This window comes from Sipha flava, unplaced genomic scaffold (assembly GCF_003268045.1).
Source record: "Sipha flava isolate LNK unplaced genomic scaffold, YSA_version1 101_pilon_pilon, whole genome shotgun sequence".
NCBI lineage: Eukaryota > Metazoa > Arthropoda > Insecta > Hemiptera > Aphididae > Sipha > Sipha flava.
The window spans coordinates 2,145,021-2,166,881 of record NW_020271715.1 but is presented as its reverse complement, the minus strand read 5'-3'; the positions used below and the strand labels follow the sequence as shown (position 1 = coordinate 2,166,881).

Genomic DNA, 21,861 nt, shown 5'->3' with positions numbered 1-21,861 from the left:
ATTAAAAATTGAACCTTAATATTATAGTATTAGTATTAGTAAATTCAAATTTATAAAACAATAAATGAATCAATATTTGATATGTGTACTATTATCACTACATAATGTACAACACGCCAGTACTCTTGTTACAAATAAAGCTCGATTCACACTAGCGGTCTCGGTTCGGTATGGTCACGGTCCGATCACGGTCAAGTCAACATCGATAGTACGTAATCCAACGGCATCGTACACACTATCGATCACGATCAAGTCACGGTCAGGTCCAGTCAAGTCTCGACCGGTTGATGCACGATCCAGACTGCCGCGATCACGAGCTTTTTGATCGAGACCGCCTAGTGTGAATAGTGAACCGCCGAGCTAATCTCGGTCGTATCCATTGTTTTGATTGTTTTTTGAACACTTTTGTACACTTTGTGGCAACGTGCAAATAGAACTTGACTGATTGTGACCGGTAGTGAGAACTGTACATCATAATCCTTGACCGTGACTTGACCGTGACCAGACCGACCCGAGACCGCTATTGTGAATCGAGCTTAATGATGCGCCCGCTCAAAGGTTAACTTCAAATTAAAAACAAAAGATGATATTAATGATACAATTGATAAACTTACATAATAGAAAAATCTATTATGATACACTGAAAGAAATTAATGACATGGTGATAAATGATAATATAATACAGTAGAATCCGCTTATTACGATACCGTATACAGAGATATTCCGGTTAAAACGATTCCTAGTCATATATTTGATCGGTTTTATATCTCACGTAGATAATGTTTTTGTCATCCGGATACAACGAATTTCGGATATAATGATCTGATTCTTTAGGTCCCTTATAGATCGTTATAAGAGGATTCTACTGTATAATATAATGATATGGATTTCGGAAAGAATTAAATTATAAATTAACTATACTAATTATTAATTGATATTTGTTTTTAATTTATGGACAATTGTTACAGAGACGTTGAGAATACAATCGCCAATTTTTTTTTTTTTTTTTGAAACGAAATTGCACTAAGAAATACAATACCCGATAGTAATATCACATTGAATAAAGATGAGAAGTTGATCACACCAACATATTCTTTATATCACGATTCCTATTATTATCCTAACCCAAAAGCCATGGCGGCGCGAAGTTTATTTTCCAATGAAGCAGTGACGTGTGTCGAGTACTCACCCCAAGTCGCAAGCTACAAGTTACAATTCTACTTGTAGATAAATAAATATTGAAATTAACGGGTTCAAACCAAATAATGTACAGTAATATTTTATGTTTCATATGCAAATTATGTATTAAGCTTTTTTGTCACACAACACCACCTACCCACCTCATTTTAGTCATGAAGCACTTGCTTCAATAAAACCTGCATTAATCCGCCACTGCCCAAAAGTATTTGATCCCCAACGATTTACCGAAGAAAATAATTCTTCGAGACCAAACAGCAATGTCCGTAACACTATATAACGTTGATACAATATGTTAACCTAAAGAAAAATCTATAGATTGTATTGAATTTTGGTTTGCATATTATATATTTACATTTTCAGTTAAAAGTAGTTCAAAATTGTAATGTGATGTAGTAATACCAACTCGTATAGATACAATTGTGGTAAAAAAATTAACATTCCATGAAAAAATATCGTAATTCGCAGTTAACGTAACACGACAAACATTTTGGAATGATAATAATGACGTAGGTAGAAAATGGAACAAATTTGTAATTATATAGTAATGGTAATACTGGTAGGTCGATAAAATATAACTACAGTAATTATAATATGAGATTATACAGCTGATTACTTCTACGTATTATAAATAACATTAACACTATAGTATTGTACACAAGAGTTTGTCGTCGGTATGTTTCATTATAAGAACCTGAACAAAAAAAATGCACGTACATAATCGTATCTGCATATCTATGTGATATTGTGAAGAGTAATTGTTGGGATATTTATTTACTACTCTTTGAGGTAGGCATGCTTTTTTTTTATGATTATGTAAATGTATACTAGAACAACGATAGTTATTATAATACCATTTTAATTTTAACACTAATTTTAGTGGAGGAAAATCAGGAAAAATTATTTATAACAATAAAAAAAGAACTACCACAGCACAATGTTAATTTGATGTTAATGGTGCGTAGAAGTAATCAGTTTTAAACATTGGAAACATTGAAATGTTCACCATAACCACAGTACTTCATTTTCGAATATTTGAACATTTGACGTTTTGACAAAATTACAATTTTTCCTATCTAAAAATAAACATGGCTAATACAAAATATTTTTAGTGAGTTTTAAGATTTTAAAACGAAAAATAACTTTACAATTTGAAATACCAAAAATGAGAATTTGAGAACTCGAACTTGATTGTTTTTTGAGTGTCGTGTGGTACGTTATCACATTTAATGTCCTGGAAAATTAGTTTTTTGATTTGAATAAAGTTGGATTTCTTTAGTGATCTTTGTAATCCTGAATACTATGGCTCTGAATATAATCTGTTGAATGACAAGAATGGAAGAGTTACCATCCCATAATTTGGTATATTTTCGGAGTGAACAATGAAAATCAATCTGATCCCGATTCAGTCTAACCTTGTTCGAAAAATAGTTTTAAGCAGAAACAATAGAAAATAATTTAAAATGCTTATAGGTATATATATATATATATATATATATATATTATATATATTATATATAGGTCATATAATACACTGAAAAATTATTAATTTTTCTCTGGATGCGATACAAGTATATTATGCGGGGCACCGCTCTACGCGATTTGTTGGAAGGAGCGCGACCCAAATACGTTCATGTTTTTAAAAAAAAAAAAAAATGGTAGAATCAACGGGAAGAGCGCTGATCGGTCAATAATAATGTTACGAAGTAATAACGAACCCGGGTGGTTTATTTCCGTCCTTCGGATTGTTATCGACACCCGTTACATTCCATCGCCGAAACCGTTGCGTGATCCCTGTCTTCTCGTGTCGTCCAGGCGCCTATCCAGGAGTTTTTTATGGTGGGGGTAGGAGTGTTCAGCAAATTTAAACTTCCTATTATATAGTATTATATAGTATATGTAGAAAAAAAGGAAATTAATGAATTTATTGTGTTTAAACAAATACAAAATACTAAATATTATTAATATAATATATTAATAATATTTAGTATTTTGTAATATATAATATATAATATAATAATATATATAAAATAATAATAATAAATAATACATATAAAATAATATATAATATATAATATATTATATTATATTATACTCGAATTTCCAAGGTTAAAACAATTATCACCTAATTACAATACTATATCAATTTTTCTTTTTCTTTTTGCCAAAAAACCAACACTTCTTCTGCATAGGTGCAACTAGGAGGGAGCTTAGCCCCCCATAAATATTCCATGTTATACATGGCATACCACATACAGCATACTTAACTCACAATAGTGTCACATACAAAAGAAGATACATTACAGTAAATTCAATTTGGCTCAGAATTTAAAATATATTAACATGGTACCTATATAAGAGTAGGAGTAATCTTCAAGTTATTTTAAGTTTTGGTAGGAGGGCTGTAGACTCCCCCAGATTTTTTACCCTAGTTACGCCTAATTTCTTCTGGATTAACTTTAACTGTCCCGTTAATATTTAGCTGTTTCATATTGTTATTGTTATTTATTAACGCCCATTAGAGTATAAAATACATAAATTATTCTATACAAGTTAATTTACCATCTCAGGTTCGTGGGGGGGCTTCTGACCCCAATCCCCCTCCCCAATGGATACGCCACTGGTGTCGTCCCCCCGAATGTCGGAACGTCGCCGTCCCGCAACGACAGCGGACCGGTGGGGACCGGTTACGGGTGTGACGCCGTGGCTTTTTTGCGTTCGCTCGCAGTGACGGGCCCAGCGCGCACACGCAGTCTCGTACCGTCACGCTAAAAACGTATTTCGGACGCGGTCGCGATGATCTCGTCTTGGCCGACCGTTCTCGCGGCAACCATACCACTGCTGGTCGCCGCCGCGTACCTGGCGTACCGGTACAGCACGTACTATTACGGGTACTGGGCCGAACGTGGCGTGCCGCACGCCGAACCGACAACGTTGCTGGGCCATTTCGCCAGGCCCATACTGGGCCGCGAGAACAGCGCATTCACCGTAGACTCGCACTACCGGCGCTTCGGCGGCCACCGGTATTTCGGCATGTACCAGCTGCGACATCCGATACTGGTGCTCAGGGACCCGGAGCTCGCGCACGCTGTACTCACCAAAGATTTCGCGTCGTTCCACGACCGGCTGACGAGCCGCACGTCGTTCAAACACGACCAGCTGTTCAGCAACGTGGTAAACCTGACCGGCGACCGATGGAAGGCCGTCAGGGCCAAGTTGACGCCCACGTTCACCACTGCCCGGCTGAAGACCATGTTTGCCGATCTGTACGTATGCACCGATCGGCTCATGAACAAACTGTCGCTACTGACATCCGACGACCAAGGTACAATTGTTGTAGACGAAAACGTTAATGTTTAACCGCTACTCGTGACAACAATACTCGTTATCGTTGCCGTTTGAATCATGTTCGAGCTGTGTGCTCGAGAACCCTTGAATTAAAGCCCGTTCCATCGATATACTGATAGTACAAATCAAACTCGATGGTGAAACCATCAACGACACATTGTATTGCATAGAATAAGAGAAAATCCAGAACAAGTATTTTTATTAACAGTATAATTTCTGTTCCCGACGATTATAAATAGTATTTTAAAAATTTGAAAATTCAAATTATTTTATTATTATAAATTGATTTCGGTCCCGATTTTTTTTTTTTTTTTTGTAAAAAAAATCCATAATTTTGTTCCTTGTTTAAATGGCCATAAATAACATATTTATGTAATTTCAGAAAAATAAATTATTTTTAACCAAATTTTATGCAAATTTGCATTACCTACTTCTACAAGTAGGTCGGGTTGTATAGGAGTAAAAAAAAAAATTACCTACTTCTATGAGTAAGTCGGGTAGTAATGAAGTAAAAAACAAAATAATAACAAACCTTTAATTCTAGTATATAAAAAAAAATAAAAATAATAATAATAACAAGCCTTTTAATTCTAGTATATCAAACAAAATAAAAATTCTCGGCAATCTAATGTTGATATATTGTACTTCATTGTTTACCGACCTACTCGTAGAAGTAGGTAATAAGACTGATAGAACTTGGTGGTGAAATTGTTGATTTATTAATGATAGCACATTGATTACGGTTAGAAGTCTCGTTTGAAAACTCAAATTAATATGTACGTGAATGGAAAATTTACCTAACGTATATTTAATACACGTGAATTATTGTTATACACGTATTCACGTGAATTAGCGTTATTCACGTATTCACGAATACACCGCACGGCCGTACGGATATAAAGTTACTGGCCTTTATGTACAGCGATTGTCGACTGAATTATCAGATTATTATTTACTTTTCTTATAAGTTAGGTACCTATACCTCCTAATATCAAATAAAATAAGTACTTATCATCGATTTATTGTTTACTTTGACAGTACCTATGTTTATATGTTCGTATACCGGTTTAACACTCTTGATATAGTATGCAGTTAATTTTATCAATAATTAACAGATTCAAATAATATTTGATTTTTGTATTTATTAAAATTGAATAGCCATTATTAATATTTATTATTATTTTTTTTTTTTTTATATTTATTATAATTAATTATTGTATATCTTTATGAAAATAAATATTCCTCAACCCTAGGATAAATCTATTATAAGTAACAATGAAGAAGTAAATATTAAAACTTTTTAACACGTGAATACGTGAACACGTGAAATAGGGACCACTAGTTACGATTGATACGAGCATGTTAACGTGTTCATTATTGATTAACAAAATCCCAGATTTTTAGAATCATATGTTAAGTAGTTTTAGCGGGAAATGTAATCATGATGATAAGACCATATCATCACTACAAATTGTTTTTATTTTGTCAAGAAAATAGTTAAAATATTACAACTATAATGAAATATTGATGAATATTATTATTTTTTTATGAATGCTCATATATTGAGAATTATTTTTGTATAACATTTGGTTTACTGCGACGAAAAGTTAATGTAATACAATTTTTCGAAAGTTGCCTACCTATACAAGTAGATCAAGACCAAAAGGGTTAACCTATAATAACCATAATAATCATAATAGCCCAACTATTTGAAGATCGTATTATATTATTAAATCAAACGTTTACATTTAATAAAATAAAAATTGAAATCTGAACTCATGGGTGACCCTAATCAACACAGCTACGTACTGAATATTAAATATAAAACTATGAAATTAAAATAATACAAAAAAGAAACATATCAAATTACATAGATGTATACACTAAATAAAACCTTACATATATTACATCGACCTTCACTCAGAGTCAAGCCTTTACACTCTGTATAATCCGTCATTTAACTTTAATTTTATTAATTTATCTATTTATTTCCATCAATTGTTCTTATTGTTTTATATTCAAACAGATTGCATAAAAAATTTAAAAAAAAAAACTATCAAATACCATTATCTATCCGGGAACCAAAAAGGAAAAACAACCAGTGCTTAGTATCATATTGACTTTATTTGCATGGACAGATATATAATATGTACTATCTGTACATCTTAACCTATCTGGTCAATATGCATACACAAATAGTAAGATGATATTTTTACAAGCAAATCAATAAGAAATCGCTTCCCATCATTTTAAATTATACATCCGTCAATATTACAGATAGAATTTTATAAATCAAGCTTCTTTCTACGAGAACGCCATTCATGTTTAATTTTATTTGATTTTTTTTTTTTTTTTATACTAATAATAGTTTGATTTGGTAAAAAAAAATATATTTCTTGGTTATTTTTAGTAGTTCTGGTGAAAATTTTAAACGATACAACAAAGATAAGTAAAAACTAATTTCCACAAACAAATACAGCAAAAATCAAAAGGATATAATATTTTAACGTGTAACATATTATAAGGTATAAACTTGTAAAATTTTATAATGGCTAAATATTACTATTAATTATTATACAATTCATATTGAATATAAGTGAAAGTTACGTTTTGTATGATATAATTCACAATCATAAATGCATTCCGTATTACAAGCAAATACTTGTTTTATTTAATCTCAAATTCATCATAATATATCCCAACCAATGGAAATGTATTTCACGGAATATTACTAGTGTAGTGATACTACACTACACTACTTGTGCAGGACACTACGATCGGTACCACATTAATTATTTAACGACGTAGCACGTTGTATGTTATCTTGAGGCGTTGGGTTGAGAGAGGTAGGTAGGTGAATAATAAAACACTGATATATTAAACTTATAAACTTACTGTTTTTATTAATTTATCACAATAAATTAACAAACAGTTAAAAACACAAAAAATTAAAATAACAAGACATTCTGGGCTAAGAATTATATACTCGCGGCGATGTGGCTGTAACAAAGTCCACGACGAGCAATAATTTATTAATACGGGAAATGGCCAGTATAATACTCTCTATTAGAACTACCTATCTACATCTGAATAATGCTAAATGCTCAACCCGTATTTATACGGGTTCCAATGACGTAAAAATGGCCTATTTCTAATATTACTTTATTTTATTGTCGATTTAGCATTATTATGTTAAGACGCGAAAACTACTTGTTGTTTTCACCTTTCTCCTACATTTTCTGCACGTAGGTTATTACTTAGGTAACTAACCTATTTATTAATATCTATACTAAATTATATTGATTATTGATTATTAAATCTGCTTAGCCTACGTCCCTGAACATGGCCCACCCACTTACCAATTAGTGTACAAAATCTGTATCAATTGTTAGCAAATTGTTAACAAATGATAGCAAATTGATTTTCAGAGTTAGCAAATTGTTTATTTTTCCTTTACAATCAATTTATGTTTGGATGGGTCAAGTTCATATAGCCCATCCACTTTACGTTATCAGCACGAAATTCATGCCAAAGGTTAAACTAACCTAAACTAACCAATAAAAACAAGATTGGGATTAAGGGTGAATTAGCTGTTATTTCTACCGATAAGTACTATTTATACTACTATTATATTAACATCATATTTAGAAGTATGAACTGATTTAACGTACTCCTTACACTCGGAATCGTTTTACCATAAGTAATGTTTCATTGGTTTAAAGTTTAAAAGACGAATACAGCAATAGCATTCACCAGTCCCTGTATCTCAGTCGACCTAGTTTCACCCATTCTTTTAACTATACTCGTTCTGAGGACGATACATGTAAAGCAAAACGCACACACCAAAATAACGCGCTGTAAGTGTTTATTATGTATCTATTAAAGCTAAATTAAATGTTTTCGTGATCCGCAAGCAAGCGATGTGTATGCCACCCCCACTACTCGCAGACGTATTAACCACTTTATTACGTATTAGGTATCTACCTCATAAAATATACATATATATATATATATATATATATTTTAATAGTAAATAGTATCTAATAAATAAGAATGACTCAAGTTCTAAGTAATTGTTATTATCGGTATTATATTTTAGAAAAAAACACAATTAATGACCGATTGATAGATGAAATAATAAAGAAAAAACGAAAATACATTTTACAATATTAAAGTTTTTAAATCTTTTACAGGTGTTGTTAATGTTACCGATATCATATCAAAATTTACAATTGATACAATTGGGCGATGTGCTTTTGGATTGGATTGTAATTCGTTATTTGATTCAAACTCAGAGTTTCAGCGAGCTGGAGAAGCGGTCTTTAGGCCCACGGTGAAAATGTTGCTACACAATTTCATGAGATTAATTGATATTGGTTGGCTCATAGACTTGCTTAGACTACGTAGTATGCCTGATTATGTGTACGAATTCTATTTGAATATATTTCATGACACTTTGAAGCTACGCGATACAGAGGTAGAAGATCGTAACGATTTCGTTTCCATATTAATTAAACTGAGGAACAAGGAAAAAGAAAACAATAACAAAGTTGGTAAATAAATAATTTTAATTCAATTTTAAATAATATAAAGTCAGAAATTGTTAATTTTTGATCATTAGATCACTTTGATCGCAGGGATCAAAAATTGCTGTGGTATTTTTTATTTAGACAATGTTTAAAGTTAGTCTCGTTTTACGTTTCGCTAGAACTGAACAGTTAAACCTCAACGATTGATTACTTTAAGTAGGAAAAAAACTTAAAAATAAATATAAAATTACTAATTTAATAAGAATAATATATAATTTAATTAAATACTTTTTAGGTATATAAATTTTAATCCTATATTGATACAAGAACAAACAAACATTTTAATTATTTTCAGAACTATTTACTGATGAAGTATTAGCGTCAAATGCTTTCATTTTTTTTGCTGCTGGATTTGAAACTACAGCCACAACAATGAGTTATTGTTTGTACGAGTTGGCCTTAAATAAAGATATTCAAACCAAATTGCGCGAACAAATCAAACTGATGATGAACGAAAACGATGGAAAACTCACTTACGATGGGATAAAAAATATAAAATATTTGGATATGATAATAAATGGTTAGAATATTTTAATGAATTTGTTATAACAATAGTTCAAAGGTGATATACAATTTTTAAGCATGTCAATTGTTACAGAAACATTAAGAATGCATCCACCCGTTGCGGTTACGATACGTGTGTGCACTAAAAAGTATAAACTACCAGATAGTGATTTAACTTTGGACGTTGGTACAAAAGTGTTTATACCATTATACTCCTATCATAATGATCCCAAGTATTATCCTAACCCAAAGGTGTTCGACCCCTTACGGTTTACCGAGGAAAATAAAGCTTCGATTCCAAATGGCGCGTACCTTCCATTTGGTGATGGACCTAGGATTTGTATCGGTAAATACTTTTACTTGAAATACATTAAATACATATATTATATAAATATTCGTGTAAGTTTTTATTAATTTATTAAGAAAAATTAACTTAACAGTGTTATTCAAATTTTAAGGTAAGAGGTTTGCGATAATGGAAGCCAAAACAGGACTAGCAGAAATAATATCGAGATTCGAAGTACTGCCTAGTAAAGATATACAAATACCAATTCAGATCAATCCACATGCTTTTGTACTCACACCGTCTAGTCCAATTCGTTTATTGTTAAAAAAAATTAATTAATTTTTTTTCATTTAATGTATATTTCAATGGTTTTTATGTTATTTTGCACCTGATGTCCACACTTATTTCTTTAAGTATAAGCCTAGAAAAACATGTGTGTTATACCTTAATAAAATAATTCACAAACGCATAAAATGCTTATAAACATATAATACAGAATGGTGTCTGTGGATACCTATAAAACTACACTATATTTTTAAAATAACAATAAATGATCAAGTATATAAATTTTTAAAAAAAATAAATCAATATTTATAAACTTGTTTCACATTTTTTTCTGGATGTTTCATAAACAACGAACAATTTCAAATTAATGAAATTTTCATTAGTAAAATTTATACAGAGGTATTTTATCTACTCGTATTATACAAAAAGCGTATCACCCTTTATTTATTATTTATTGCGTTAGTATTCTTATAATTATAATTATAATAATATAATATATCTGAATGGTACTTTCTCAATAGGTTCTAAGTATTTTAACAACACTTTTTATTAGTTATCGAAATTCACATTTTCAGTAATCCTCAATCAATAAGTATAAATGGAAGAGTGGTTAAATTTTTAAGTGCTATAGTTAGGTGCCGCTTAGTAAAATATTCATTGAAGTAAAGATAATAGTTGCTACTCCTTACATTGTTTATTAATATACAACTATTTAATGTTATTAAAGCGAGAAAACTAATGATATTGTTCTATAACTCTTAATTAAAGAAAAATTAAACTTTACAAACAAAACAAAGAATTTATTCAAGAAAATATTTTAAATTTTTCCTTTCAAATGTATTTTCTGCTTTGTTTGTATATTTAAGAACTATAAAAATAATTTAATTCTTAAATAATATAATGTATTAATGCAGTATTTCTTAACCTAGAATCGGGTAAGTCTAAAATAATAAAAAAAAACGATTTACAAAATGAACGTTTTTATTGAACAAAAAAAAAAATAAATACTTAAAATAATAATAATAATAATAAAATAAGGATCTACTTAAAAAAATTAATGAACATTATAAAATAAATAATAAATGTGATCGTTGAATTTGTTTTACATTTAAAAATTGCTAAATCTGTGATTTAACATTTGAAATACATAAAAGTAAATTATTTTCTAGTGATAACAAAAGACATCTATAATTAGTTTTAAAGACAAAGGTTTAGGAAATTTAAGGCAACATTTTTATTCACTCCAGTAATATTTAAAATTGTTGAAGTATGTTCAAAGAACAGTTCGTTGTATAATTTCTTATTTCTCATTCAATCGAAAAATTAATATTAATACAATAAACGGATTCCTTAGAGTTATAAATAATAAACTGCATGATCTTTATTGAGGGATTAGTTTTGACACCCTTTGAATATTTAAAATATTGTTTGAGTTGATAGGAAATAAAGTAGAAAGTTGAAAACAGTCAATTATTTAAATTGATTTTAACAGTAACTTCTGATTTTTTTACGACAATCTTTATCAATCAAATTTTAAATTCTAAGCAGTATTTGTTGGTTTATTTATTTTTTCAATTTTAGTCCACATGATTCAAATTAACTCTAAACTAAAGTAAATAACATTTAATTTATATTATTAAGGAAATGTAAATTTATATTGCTTCTTATTACAATTAAATAATCATCAGTTGAACTTGTCATATTTTTTATCCGACAAAAAAAAAGTATATTTATATTTTTGAAAAAATAATTATCTTTTAGAATATTTCATTATTATATGTTGGCTTTTAAAATCAATAGGCGATACTGTGAATTTGTCATAAATTATTGAAGTTTAACCCGCTTATTATTACGATCACATTAATAATATCGTATTAAACATACAGGTATTAACTGTTACTCATCACCTAGAGTTACTAAAATATTTTACTTGTGTTCAACATCAAACAATATAATCATCATCTTCGAAAATTAAATACGCATTAACATTATTCAAAGCATCAATAGAAACAGAATTTCAACCATATAAATATTAACGATGTTAATGAGGATGTTTGTTTATGCTCGGTTATATTAAACCAAAGCTTTAAATGTCTTATTACAAGTATATTTTGAAAAATATAAACAGACAAATATTTCTTATACCTTTTAATTTTGTAGAATAATATGTGAAAAATATTTTCTAGTGAATTCAGTTAAATTTTCAAGTATACACCGATTTTTTACTATAATCTGGTAAACATAAACAACAAAACTAGTTCTTATACAGCAAATTATTTCTGTCAATTCAGTACATCGATATTCATCTCCAAATGACTTCACTGTTTTTGAATCATTAATAAATCTCTTAAACTATTTTTGATAAGAACAAAAGCCGATAGGAGAACTATATAAAAAAAAATAAATACATTATTAACTTCGATAATCGATATCAGTTTCCATAGCAATAACAGCACCAGTACCAAGTAAATAAACTAATACTTATATTGTGTTAGAAGTATCAATTTTTCATTTTATCGAGAAGTCAAAATTATTTGCATCATGTTCCACGTAGTTGTGGTTTTTAAATATTTTCTACGAGTGTTTTTAAGCGTTCTGGGACAAACTGGTTTTCGAAAAAATACAGACTTAAAATATAATAATGTGAAACACGATGAAGCGAGCGTGGATAACGATCACGCAGAAGTGCATCCGCAACGCTCGAAATCCGAGGAACTGCTAAGACGTTGTTGTCGAGACTTGCCGGTGTCGAAACAACGGTACATACACCAGAGACTACGCTGTCCTGTCCCGCCTGCAGTCCCGTGCCAAGGTGACGAGAACAACACTCATCCGAACGGGATCGTGCAAGGGTACCAAAACGTTATTCGGACGTTGAAAGTGAGTGAGCGGGACGACGATAGATTCACGTGATGAACGTAACACGCGTTATTTTGTTTCCGCGTTAAAGGGACAATGCGACGAGAAGTCGACAATGATAGTCAAAGGGATGGTCGAATTGGAAAAGTTGAAGTGCGCGTTGAAGAGAACACGACGGTCCAACAAAAATTTGCAACGCTTTAACAGGAATTTGAAACGATCGTCGGAGGCGCTGAAGGCGAAGTGCAGGTGTACCGCTTCCAAGCTGTCGGCCGCTACGAGGGCGTTTGACAGGCACACGAGCACAATTGGGAGCTACGAAAAATGCTGCTCCCGCTGGGCGTCGGAGCTGAGCGATATCGTCGGCGAGCACCGCGTCGAACCGTTGACGACGCGTGAGTTGTTCGAGTTCGCTCGCCGGTCGCTGAGCGAATTCGTCAAGGTAGGTGTGCACCGGCGGTGGGAAATAGCCACGATTGCGGTGTTTTTCCTTCCGGACACTTTGTTCCGAGGCGGTGTGGAGTGTAGCATTTCGGATGGTTTGGCGGATTAACGCTGCGATGCGTGTAATTAATATCAACGCGTAAACCTATCTTTATCTATACGGTAAAAAGCTAATCGTAATTCGTGTACGATGAAAAAGATCAAGTAGGTGTAATCGTAGTATCTGGTGCACATACCGATGTTTTGACACGGGCAACCACCCTCAATCGACTTCTTATTGATTCTTCGGATTTCGACTGGTGCAGCTGATGATGATTGCTTTTCCCGTGCACGTGCCATGTTTTGCTTTATGTTCGCATTTATTTCGATAATGATATAGTTCCGAAACGCTTAAAAATAATCGTAATCACTGCCGCGTTTTTTCAACATTTTTTTCGAGCTGCGGAAATTCGGTAACATATTTAGATTTTCTCTGATTTTACCGTGAAAGGGATGGCTCGGGTTTTGCCCCCCCCCCCCCTCCTCCGGATACTTGTCTGAAATATACGCTGGTAAAGTACCGTCTATTGTTATAACTGCAAAAATATCTACTACAGATCAAAAGCCAGTTGGACGCAAACGAATACGAACAGCATTTCGTCGCAGCTATGTCCAACATGATGTTCAACGATCATCACTGTAGTCCAATACAGTCGACAATTGTTTGTTCTCTCGGTATTCAAACCGACTCCTCGATTGACGAGTCCATTGGCGTTCAGACCGACTTCGCGGCCGGCGAATCTGTAGGCGTTCAGACCGACTTATCGGCCGGTGAGTCTGTAGGCGTCCAGACCAACTTATCGGCCGGTGAGTCTGTAGGCGTCCAGACCAACTTATCGGCCGGTGAGTCTGTAGGTGTCCAGACCGACTTCTTGGTCGGCGAGTCTGTAAGTGTCCAAACCGACTTCTCGGTCGGCAAGTCTGTTGGTATCCAGACGAACATGAGTTATCATCAGACGGTAGGTGTACAGACGCACTTCAATAAGGAGGATGATTCAATCGAAATCGCATCGGATGAAGAGGATTACTCACCTATGCAAGGTATATCTACTCAAGAGTTCACTTTTTATAGTTTTAATAAATTTCGTGCTAAAAACATGCTCCTAACATAAGTTTCTTACGTTAGATGAGCTGTAAAAATACGATGCGAACCGAGTTTAAACGGAGCTCATCCGAATCAATTAATATATTTTTTTCTTTTCTCTTCTCCGTAATATTAATTATTGATGTTATTGGTGGTCAACGTCACGAGCAACCGTCGAAAAATATATACACTCACTCGATGAATACAGGATTTTTTTTCACATCATCACACAGATATCGTTGCCGAATTATTGGAAAAGTTTGGACACGACACTCGATTGAAAACAAACCGATACAATTTCAATGCACTGCTGGTAAAAATCCAAACTCACGGACTCCAATCGCTATTTTTTCAAGAATTAGCGTTCCTCCACAGACAAATCGGTGTCCAAAGTGCAAGATTGTTCGAAAAGTAATATACACAGCTAATAATATTCAACTCCACCGTCATATTGCACTGTTGTACCTACACATTGCACAACTATGATGTTCTTGTTTGTAAGCTTTGCGTCCAAAGACTTCATTTATTAATGAAATTCAAAATGTTGTGCAAAATCGGTTCTGTAGATGAAATCTGATCAAATTCAGATCCAGTCACTATTGATTCTATTATACACCTCAGGTTTGATCAATACATCCAATCGTCATGTGGTCAATGCGGTCATGTCTAATATAAATTATCTTTATTTTAATTTTATATTAATTTTATTTATTTTATAAGAAGTTCAATGTCAGCGTTTTTTCGCCAAAAATATGTGCAAAAAGTATTGGAATTATTAAAGCATTATAATTCATAAAACTTCTATATCAGTTTATAACCCACGTTGAATTTTTTTCTACCTTCAAATGAAAATGTGATCTATTATAATATCTTAACAAAAAAATGTTAAGTATGATTTTGCCAAAGCCGGGTGAATCTGCTACTATATATATAAACTTGTCCACACTTGCAATTATACACATTATACACAATTTCTTATTCAGCGATTTGTAGACAATAATATGAAACTGTGTTAAACTTAACTACATCAGTTAAACGCATCGCCTCATGAGTTATATAGATCAGCGGTTTTCAAACTGTGATCCGCGGAGCCCTAAAGCTTCACGTGAGAAGTCTAGGGGCTCCATGGGCACAATTAAATTAATTAAATTCAAATATTAATATATTCTTTAGTTATTGAGGAAAAGCACTAGTACACAGGATTATTTGAATCATGTAATAAATTTTAGGTTTTTTTTAGCCAAACACCTATTTAGTTTAAAATCAGACTTATTGATAAAATTTGGTTATTTCGGCTAGATTACTTGCCTAATATTTTCACAGATTTAAATGAAATACATTTATCATTATAAGGTAAAATTGCCATATTTTTCACAACAAATTACAAAATCCGAGTTTTTTAAAAAAAAAAAATTAATTTTGGTCTGTGTATTTTTCTCGGCATAAAATTTATAGTTTCGCCCTGTTAAAGGAATATTTAGGATCGACAAATGATAATATTAATGAATTTGATTAAATATTAATACATCATTGTTTATGTATCTAATATTGTTGTCTCAAATAGATATTCCTGAATTTTGAGGGCTCTAAACATTTTTTTTAGAAATATAAGGGATTCGAGGATCAAAAAGTTTAAGATCAAGTAAACGAATTTAAAAAATATATGGACCATCAACAAAGCGTCGCGTTGTAATGTTGAGTATCGACTAATCACCTAACCCTTGAACACATATTCGGTGCGTCTCCGCTTCGTGTTGGGAATATATTTTGGGCGCTGTTGCGTAACAAAACGATACTTTCACGCGGTCGAAATAATTTTCAAATGTTAGATTTCATTATTCTCATTCCGTGTCTTCTTACTTATTGAATGATAGAAGAAAATAAATAATCTGTTGTTTCAAAATATTTCGATTGAAATATGCGTGTACATATTATAAATACAGTATTTGATACTATTTGGGTTTTCATATATAGGTACAAGCCGTTGTTGGATTTGGCTAAAAAAAGATTCACTTCTTTAAGATCAAATACAATAAGATATAAGTATGATATTGTTCATATTTTCTCGACACTAGATACGGTCTTGGAGATAAAAAACAAAGAATTGGCTGAATTAAGTAAGTGACGTGCATGGCTTATAATTTACATGATATGATGGTCAAATAATGAAGCGTATATACCTAGTAAACACAATCATTGGATACTTAAAGTATTTTTATCTTTACAGAAAATAATTCTGCTAAGAATCAAATTACTTTCAAGACATTATTAGACGAAGAGACTCAAAAACGAATAACCGCGGAAAATACAATTTTAGAAGTTAGGGCCGAAAGCGAACAGTTGATAAAAAGTTATCGTTTATGATAATTTATGATTAAGAATAATTATTAAAATTCTTATTGACTAAATCAACAAATGGTAAGTCATCGATTAATTCGATGTTCAATAATAAGGTAAGTGTATAAGTAATTGTTTTATGAACGAAATCAAAACAACTAAGTATGTAGAATGTTGTTAGTTGATAATTGCTTATGAGTAACATATCACGACTATAATCTCGACGCCAAAAATTGGGAATCTGTGCCTGAGGATAATGTCCAAGGAGCCAATCTCTTAGCTCCTATAAAAAGGCAAAAACTGTCTTACAAAAGGAAACCTACGATTTAGGAAGTCCCTTCAATGACTCGTAAAAAATTAATATGTCACCCACGGTGTCGAAGCTAGCAAAATTAATTTACTAGACATATAAGCGCATTATAAGTCTGCAAAAAGGAATGATATCCCAACAAAAAATTACTTATAAAAAAGCCAAATTCTATACCACCTTGCAAAAAAGTCAACCTAACAAAGTAATGATATCTACATTATGATCAAGTTATTTAGTCCGCGACCTCATCACTTCACTTCTATTTTCATGAGCAACACGGCTCTTTCATTTCTACTGCTAAATACTTAACTATTTTCTGAATAAAGAATAAAGCACACTTGGCCTGTGTCACTACTTCAATAGTTTCGTTTCAGTATTTATTTTCTTCCGAGTTCTGACCTCTCTAATCCTTTATACTTACATATAAATATAAGTATCATGTACATACACTTAGGTATTACATGACTGATATGAAGATCATAATTTAGAAGGAAAAGAATAAGTTCTAGACCGATACTATCGAAGTTATGATTTATGCTTTAACCAGATAATAGTCAAGTATTTAGCAGTAGAAATGAAAGAGCCGTGTTGCTCATGAAAATAGGAGTGAAGTGATGAGGTTGCGTACTAAATAACTTGATCATAATGTAGATATCATTACTTTGAATTTTCCAAAAAAAATCAGGGTGGTCCAGAACATGGCCTTTTTTCACCATATGTTTTTGTTGGGATTACTTTTGCACAGCCATGGTTTACATTTCGGAATCAGATGTCGCTTATTTATACCTATTGAACGATCAATCTAACCTGTCTCCGCAACACACTATCAATTCTGGCTTCCGTGTATCACGTTTTTGAGGAAAAATTTTAATTTTAATGTAATAAATTTAATTACATTTTTTTTTTTAATTTTTATTGGAATTCCGTTTTAATGGATGTCTCAAAAATATTGAAAAAACATTTTTTTGTGGAATTTGGACAACGGCAAAGAAACTTACAAGTACTGTTCTTAAAATTTGTTTGGCATTTAATTTACGAATATATATACATTGTTAAAATAAATAAAAATTATAGTTAAAATATTATACTTATTATTCTTACCTATTCTTACTTAAAAACTTTTGACGTTGGACTTTAGTGTATAATTTAAAACTAACAGTTTTATGTTATTCATGTTTTGAAAGATGATAATTACTATCACAAATTTACTTAAGCGGATAATTAACTAATTCAAAACGAATCAATATTCCTATTAAACTATTAAATGGACAATAAGACTTTAAGATAAAAATTATAATGTAAAATAATTTGTATGTAGAATACAACTGATTTAGGTACGTAATACAGATAATATAGAATATGCATTATAATACTTAGTATTTTACTTAAGCAAAAAACATCTTAAGTAGTACTTGGTACAATTGACCATTTTTCTATCCATTTTATAGACATTAACATATATCATTATTTATTATATTAAATTACTATTTATTATACTCGTATTATATTTTATTATATTATAATACATATTTCATAGACATCAACTAAATGTTCCTATGATATTGCTAGCACGAAGTTATGGCAAAAAAATTTATGTTTATTAATTTTCAAATAAGTAAAGGGGTTTGTATAGGCCAGTTTTATGAATTTTTAATATTTATTAAAAAATTGATAATTTAATAAAGAAAAAAAAAAGGTGTTTCTTTTATTGTTAAGTCGTGGAAAGAACCAAATTTTTACTATGTAAAAGACAAACAATAAATACATTATGCAGTGGCGTATTTAGGAATTTTTCATGGGGAGGGTCCAGATAATTTTCAGAATACAAAGCCGTGGGGGGCTTTGCCCCCCCCATACCCCCCCAATTACTCTTTATTACATAAATATACCATATTTATAATACAATTTACAATTTAGTTGTAACTTTTTCATTTTTGTTCACATTTTCATTCTTTATATATTTAAATGTCAAATACCGCCAAGCAAATTTCATAAGGCACCCAGTAGCATAAATACCATAGTCCATCCAAATTCCACATATTATATAGTATACAATATAAAACATAAGTAGAAGCATTTAGCAAAATATACAACTATGGTCTATGAGGAAAGCAAGCTTAACAACTATAGATTTCAATTATATAATCAAGATAATAATAAATTCAGATTTTAAACAGTAACATACCTGAGAATTTAATTTCTTATTCAAACTTTGCTCACCGTCTTCGTCGATAGACCTTTACAGATTTAAAGTCTCGGCAGTCTCGCTAGGGGTCGCACTACTACAAGTGGACTCTGTAGACCGAATCGCAGTGAAAAAAGTTGTTAATTTAGGTGTGTTGTTCATTTTGAATTTTTAAAAGATTAATTAAACAAAAAACAACGAAGCGAAGTTTCGAATTCGAACGGTTTTGAAGATCATGTAATGCATAATCATAAATAAGAAAAACCGTCCGTCATCATTGTATCTACCGGCTACCGCTATCATTTAATTTAATTTGATAAAAGCAGAGCGTTTGTTTAATAATCAAGAACTCGGTATTTTTCAACCATGTTTGGTTCCAAACTGATAACGAAAAATTATGATAACAATTGAAAATGTTGATAATACTGACGCTTCGAAATTTTTTTACAAAATTGTTCATATCGACATATGTCATATCCTATGATATAATTTGTTTTTATTAAACATATAAAATCACAAACATTTACATGTACGAGACACGAGTCAATGGGGGGGTCCGGACCCCTTGGACCCCCCCCCCCCCGTAAATACGCCACTGACATTATGTATTTTATTATAAAAACATAAACGTAAAGGGGTTTTATATTGGCAATTTTACTGAATTCTATATTATTGCGATTCTTTATCCATCTACTCATCATAAGTATTTTTTCCATTACATTACTTTTCATACATATTTATGTTATATATTAAGTACTAATACAATATGTTTTAGTTATCGTGAAATAATTTTAATATCTTATTTCTGATGTCCTATCACACAGTATTTCTAAGAGTTTTTCGATTTTAGTATTTTGAAATGTTTCAAATTCAATTTATGCCCCAAAAGCATTTACTTTTGAGATTCAATATCAAAATAGATCTATCACGGTATGATTACTGTTAAAAGTATGTTTTGTATTTTTTATTAATTATTTGATAATATTAACAATATAATATTTGAATTCAAAAATAAATAATTTTGAGTTCCATAATTTTTTCGGGACATTTTTTATTGTTAGGTTGGTGTCATGGCTCTGGATAAATTGGTGGGATTTTTATTTTTCTGAATTGGCCATGTTGCATTTGAGAATTTCTGAGGGGCTGGTACAGTTCTCTCGATTTTGATAACAACGAGTTATCACCAAAATCGAATTTTGGGAGATAGGTTGTGCCAGCCTTAGAAAAATAAATTTCCCGTACTATAATAATAATTAAAAAGTTTTTTTACCTAGCCGACGTAACCAACGTAAAATTCCAAAAATCCTTATATTGAAAATAAAATACAAAAATATAAAATATAAAAATCTAACCATCGCTTATCAATTGTAACTATAAATTATCAATAATAATTTTGCGTGAATTTAAAACATGTTTAAATTATAATTTATTTTAAGGAATATTTACATGCATAACATAATAACATTAACATAATAATTGTTTAAGTCTTATACATCAGATCATTAATATTAGCAGTAGCGTAATTATGAGGGAGGGCATAGGTAACATAACGCAATTTGTTTCTAAACCATAAAATGAGTTTTAAGACTTGTGTAAAAACAATTAGGTAAACATAGAATACATTTAAAAATAATACAGTATTTTTACATTTATTAATTCAACTATTCAAATTTTGGTCAATTTGAAGAACATTTCCTATCGATGGATCAAATACTTTTATTAATCTGGGTTCATCTCACTGAGAGAAATCTTGCGTACAAACTGATACGACACAAAATAAATTTCAATACATAAAATATGATTAATATACGATGCAACTATTCAACAAAATTGAGTTAATTAATAAATGTTGAACATCCTTAAGGAGTCATTATTTATTTTGAGTTTTAACCTAATATGAGCTTTGTCTTAATGAGATTTGAGGAACTTCTATTAATAAATTGTACTCAAATTGAACTATATACTATAGGTTACAGGGATTATTCTAAGAATTTTTATCAACTACACATTTTGTTTAAATAAGCCTATCAAAATAGAACTATGATCTCAAAATATACTGTCAAATTATAGTTAAAAATTATAAAATGTTTAGCTTCTATGTGAAGTAATTTAAAATGTAATGTATTTAAAATATATAAAACAATTTACATTCGTGTTCAAAGTATTTTTTTATAATATTTTTTAATGAATTTCCTTTTTACTTTGTTTATAAATCATAATGTAATGTATAAAATAACACTAAACAACACTGAATTAAAAATCAATTACGCAAAAGTTTATTATCAAGTGCGCATCTACCTTTTCCAAATACGCAAAAAGAGCCCAACTGCGCTTTAGAATAAACCCTATTAAGTTATTATTATATGATAACTTTTTGAACTTTTTCAAGCAGAC

The 21,861-nt window shown here is 31.0% G+C and overlaps 2 protein-coding genes across 2 annotated transcripts; both read left to right on the top strand.

The window, feature by feature from the left end:
• The first annotated feature begins 3,908 nt into the window (after positions 1-3,908).
• On the top strand, positions 3,909-10,284 carry LOC112681032 (cytochrome P450 6a2-like). Its single transcript, XM_025551299.1, has 5 exons — positions 3,909-4,522; positions 8,739-9,098; positions 9,430-9,654; positions 9,733-9,984; positions 10,097-10,284. The coding sequence occupies exons 1-5, from the start codon at positions 3,994-3,996 to the stop codon at positions 10,261-10,263; spliced, it is 1,533 nt and encodes a 510-aa protein (XP_025407084.1). The 5' UTR covers positions 3,909-3,993; the 3' UTR covers positions 10,264-10,284.
• A 2,448-nt stretch (positions 10,285-12,732) lies between these two features.
• LOC112680755 lies at positions 12,733-18,137 on the top strand. Its single transcript, XM_025550947.1, has 6 exons — positions 12,733-13,089; positions 13,160-13,510; positions 14,109-14,592; positions 14,869-15,046; positions 16,610-16,752; positions 16,863-18,137. The coding sequence occupies exons 1-6, from the start codon at positions 12,751-12,753 to the stop codon at positions 16,997-16,999; spliced, it is 1,632 nt and encodes a 543-aa protein (XP_025406732.1). The 5' UTR covers positions 12,733-12,750; the 3' UTR covers positions 17,000-18,137.
• The last annotated feature ends 3,724 nt before the right edge of the window (positions 18,138-21,861 follow it).

Excerpts from the sequence above, each read along its gene's own strand:
- LOC112680755 (XM_025550947.1), top strand. The coding sequence starts at position 12,751 with ATGTTCCACGTAGTTGTGGTTTTTAAATATTTTCTACGAGTGTTTTTA. Across the intron at positions 14,593-14,868 it reads GGATTACTCACCTATGCAAG|ATATCGTTGCCGAATTATTG; the intron begins GTATATCTACTC and ends ATCATCACACAG. Across the intron at positions 16,753-16,862 it reads CAAAGAATTGGCTGAATTAA|AAAATAATTCTGCTAAGAAT; the intron begins GTAAGTGACGTG and ends TTATCTTTACAG.
- LOC112681032 (XM_025551299.1), top strand. The coding sequence starts at position 3,994 with ATGATCTCGTCTTGGCCGACCGTTCTCGCGGCAACCATACCACTGCTG. Across the intron at positions 9,655-9,732 it reads TTTGGATATGATAATAAATG|AAACATTAAGAATGCATCCA; the intron begins GTTAGAATATTT and ends CAATTGTTACAG. Across the intron at positions 9,985-10,096 it reads TGGACCTAGGATTTGTATCG|GTAAGAGGTTTGCGATAATG; the intron begins GTAAATACTTTT and ends TCAAATTTTAAG.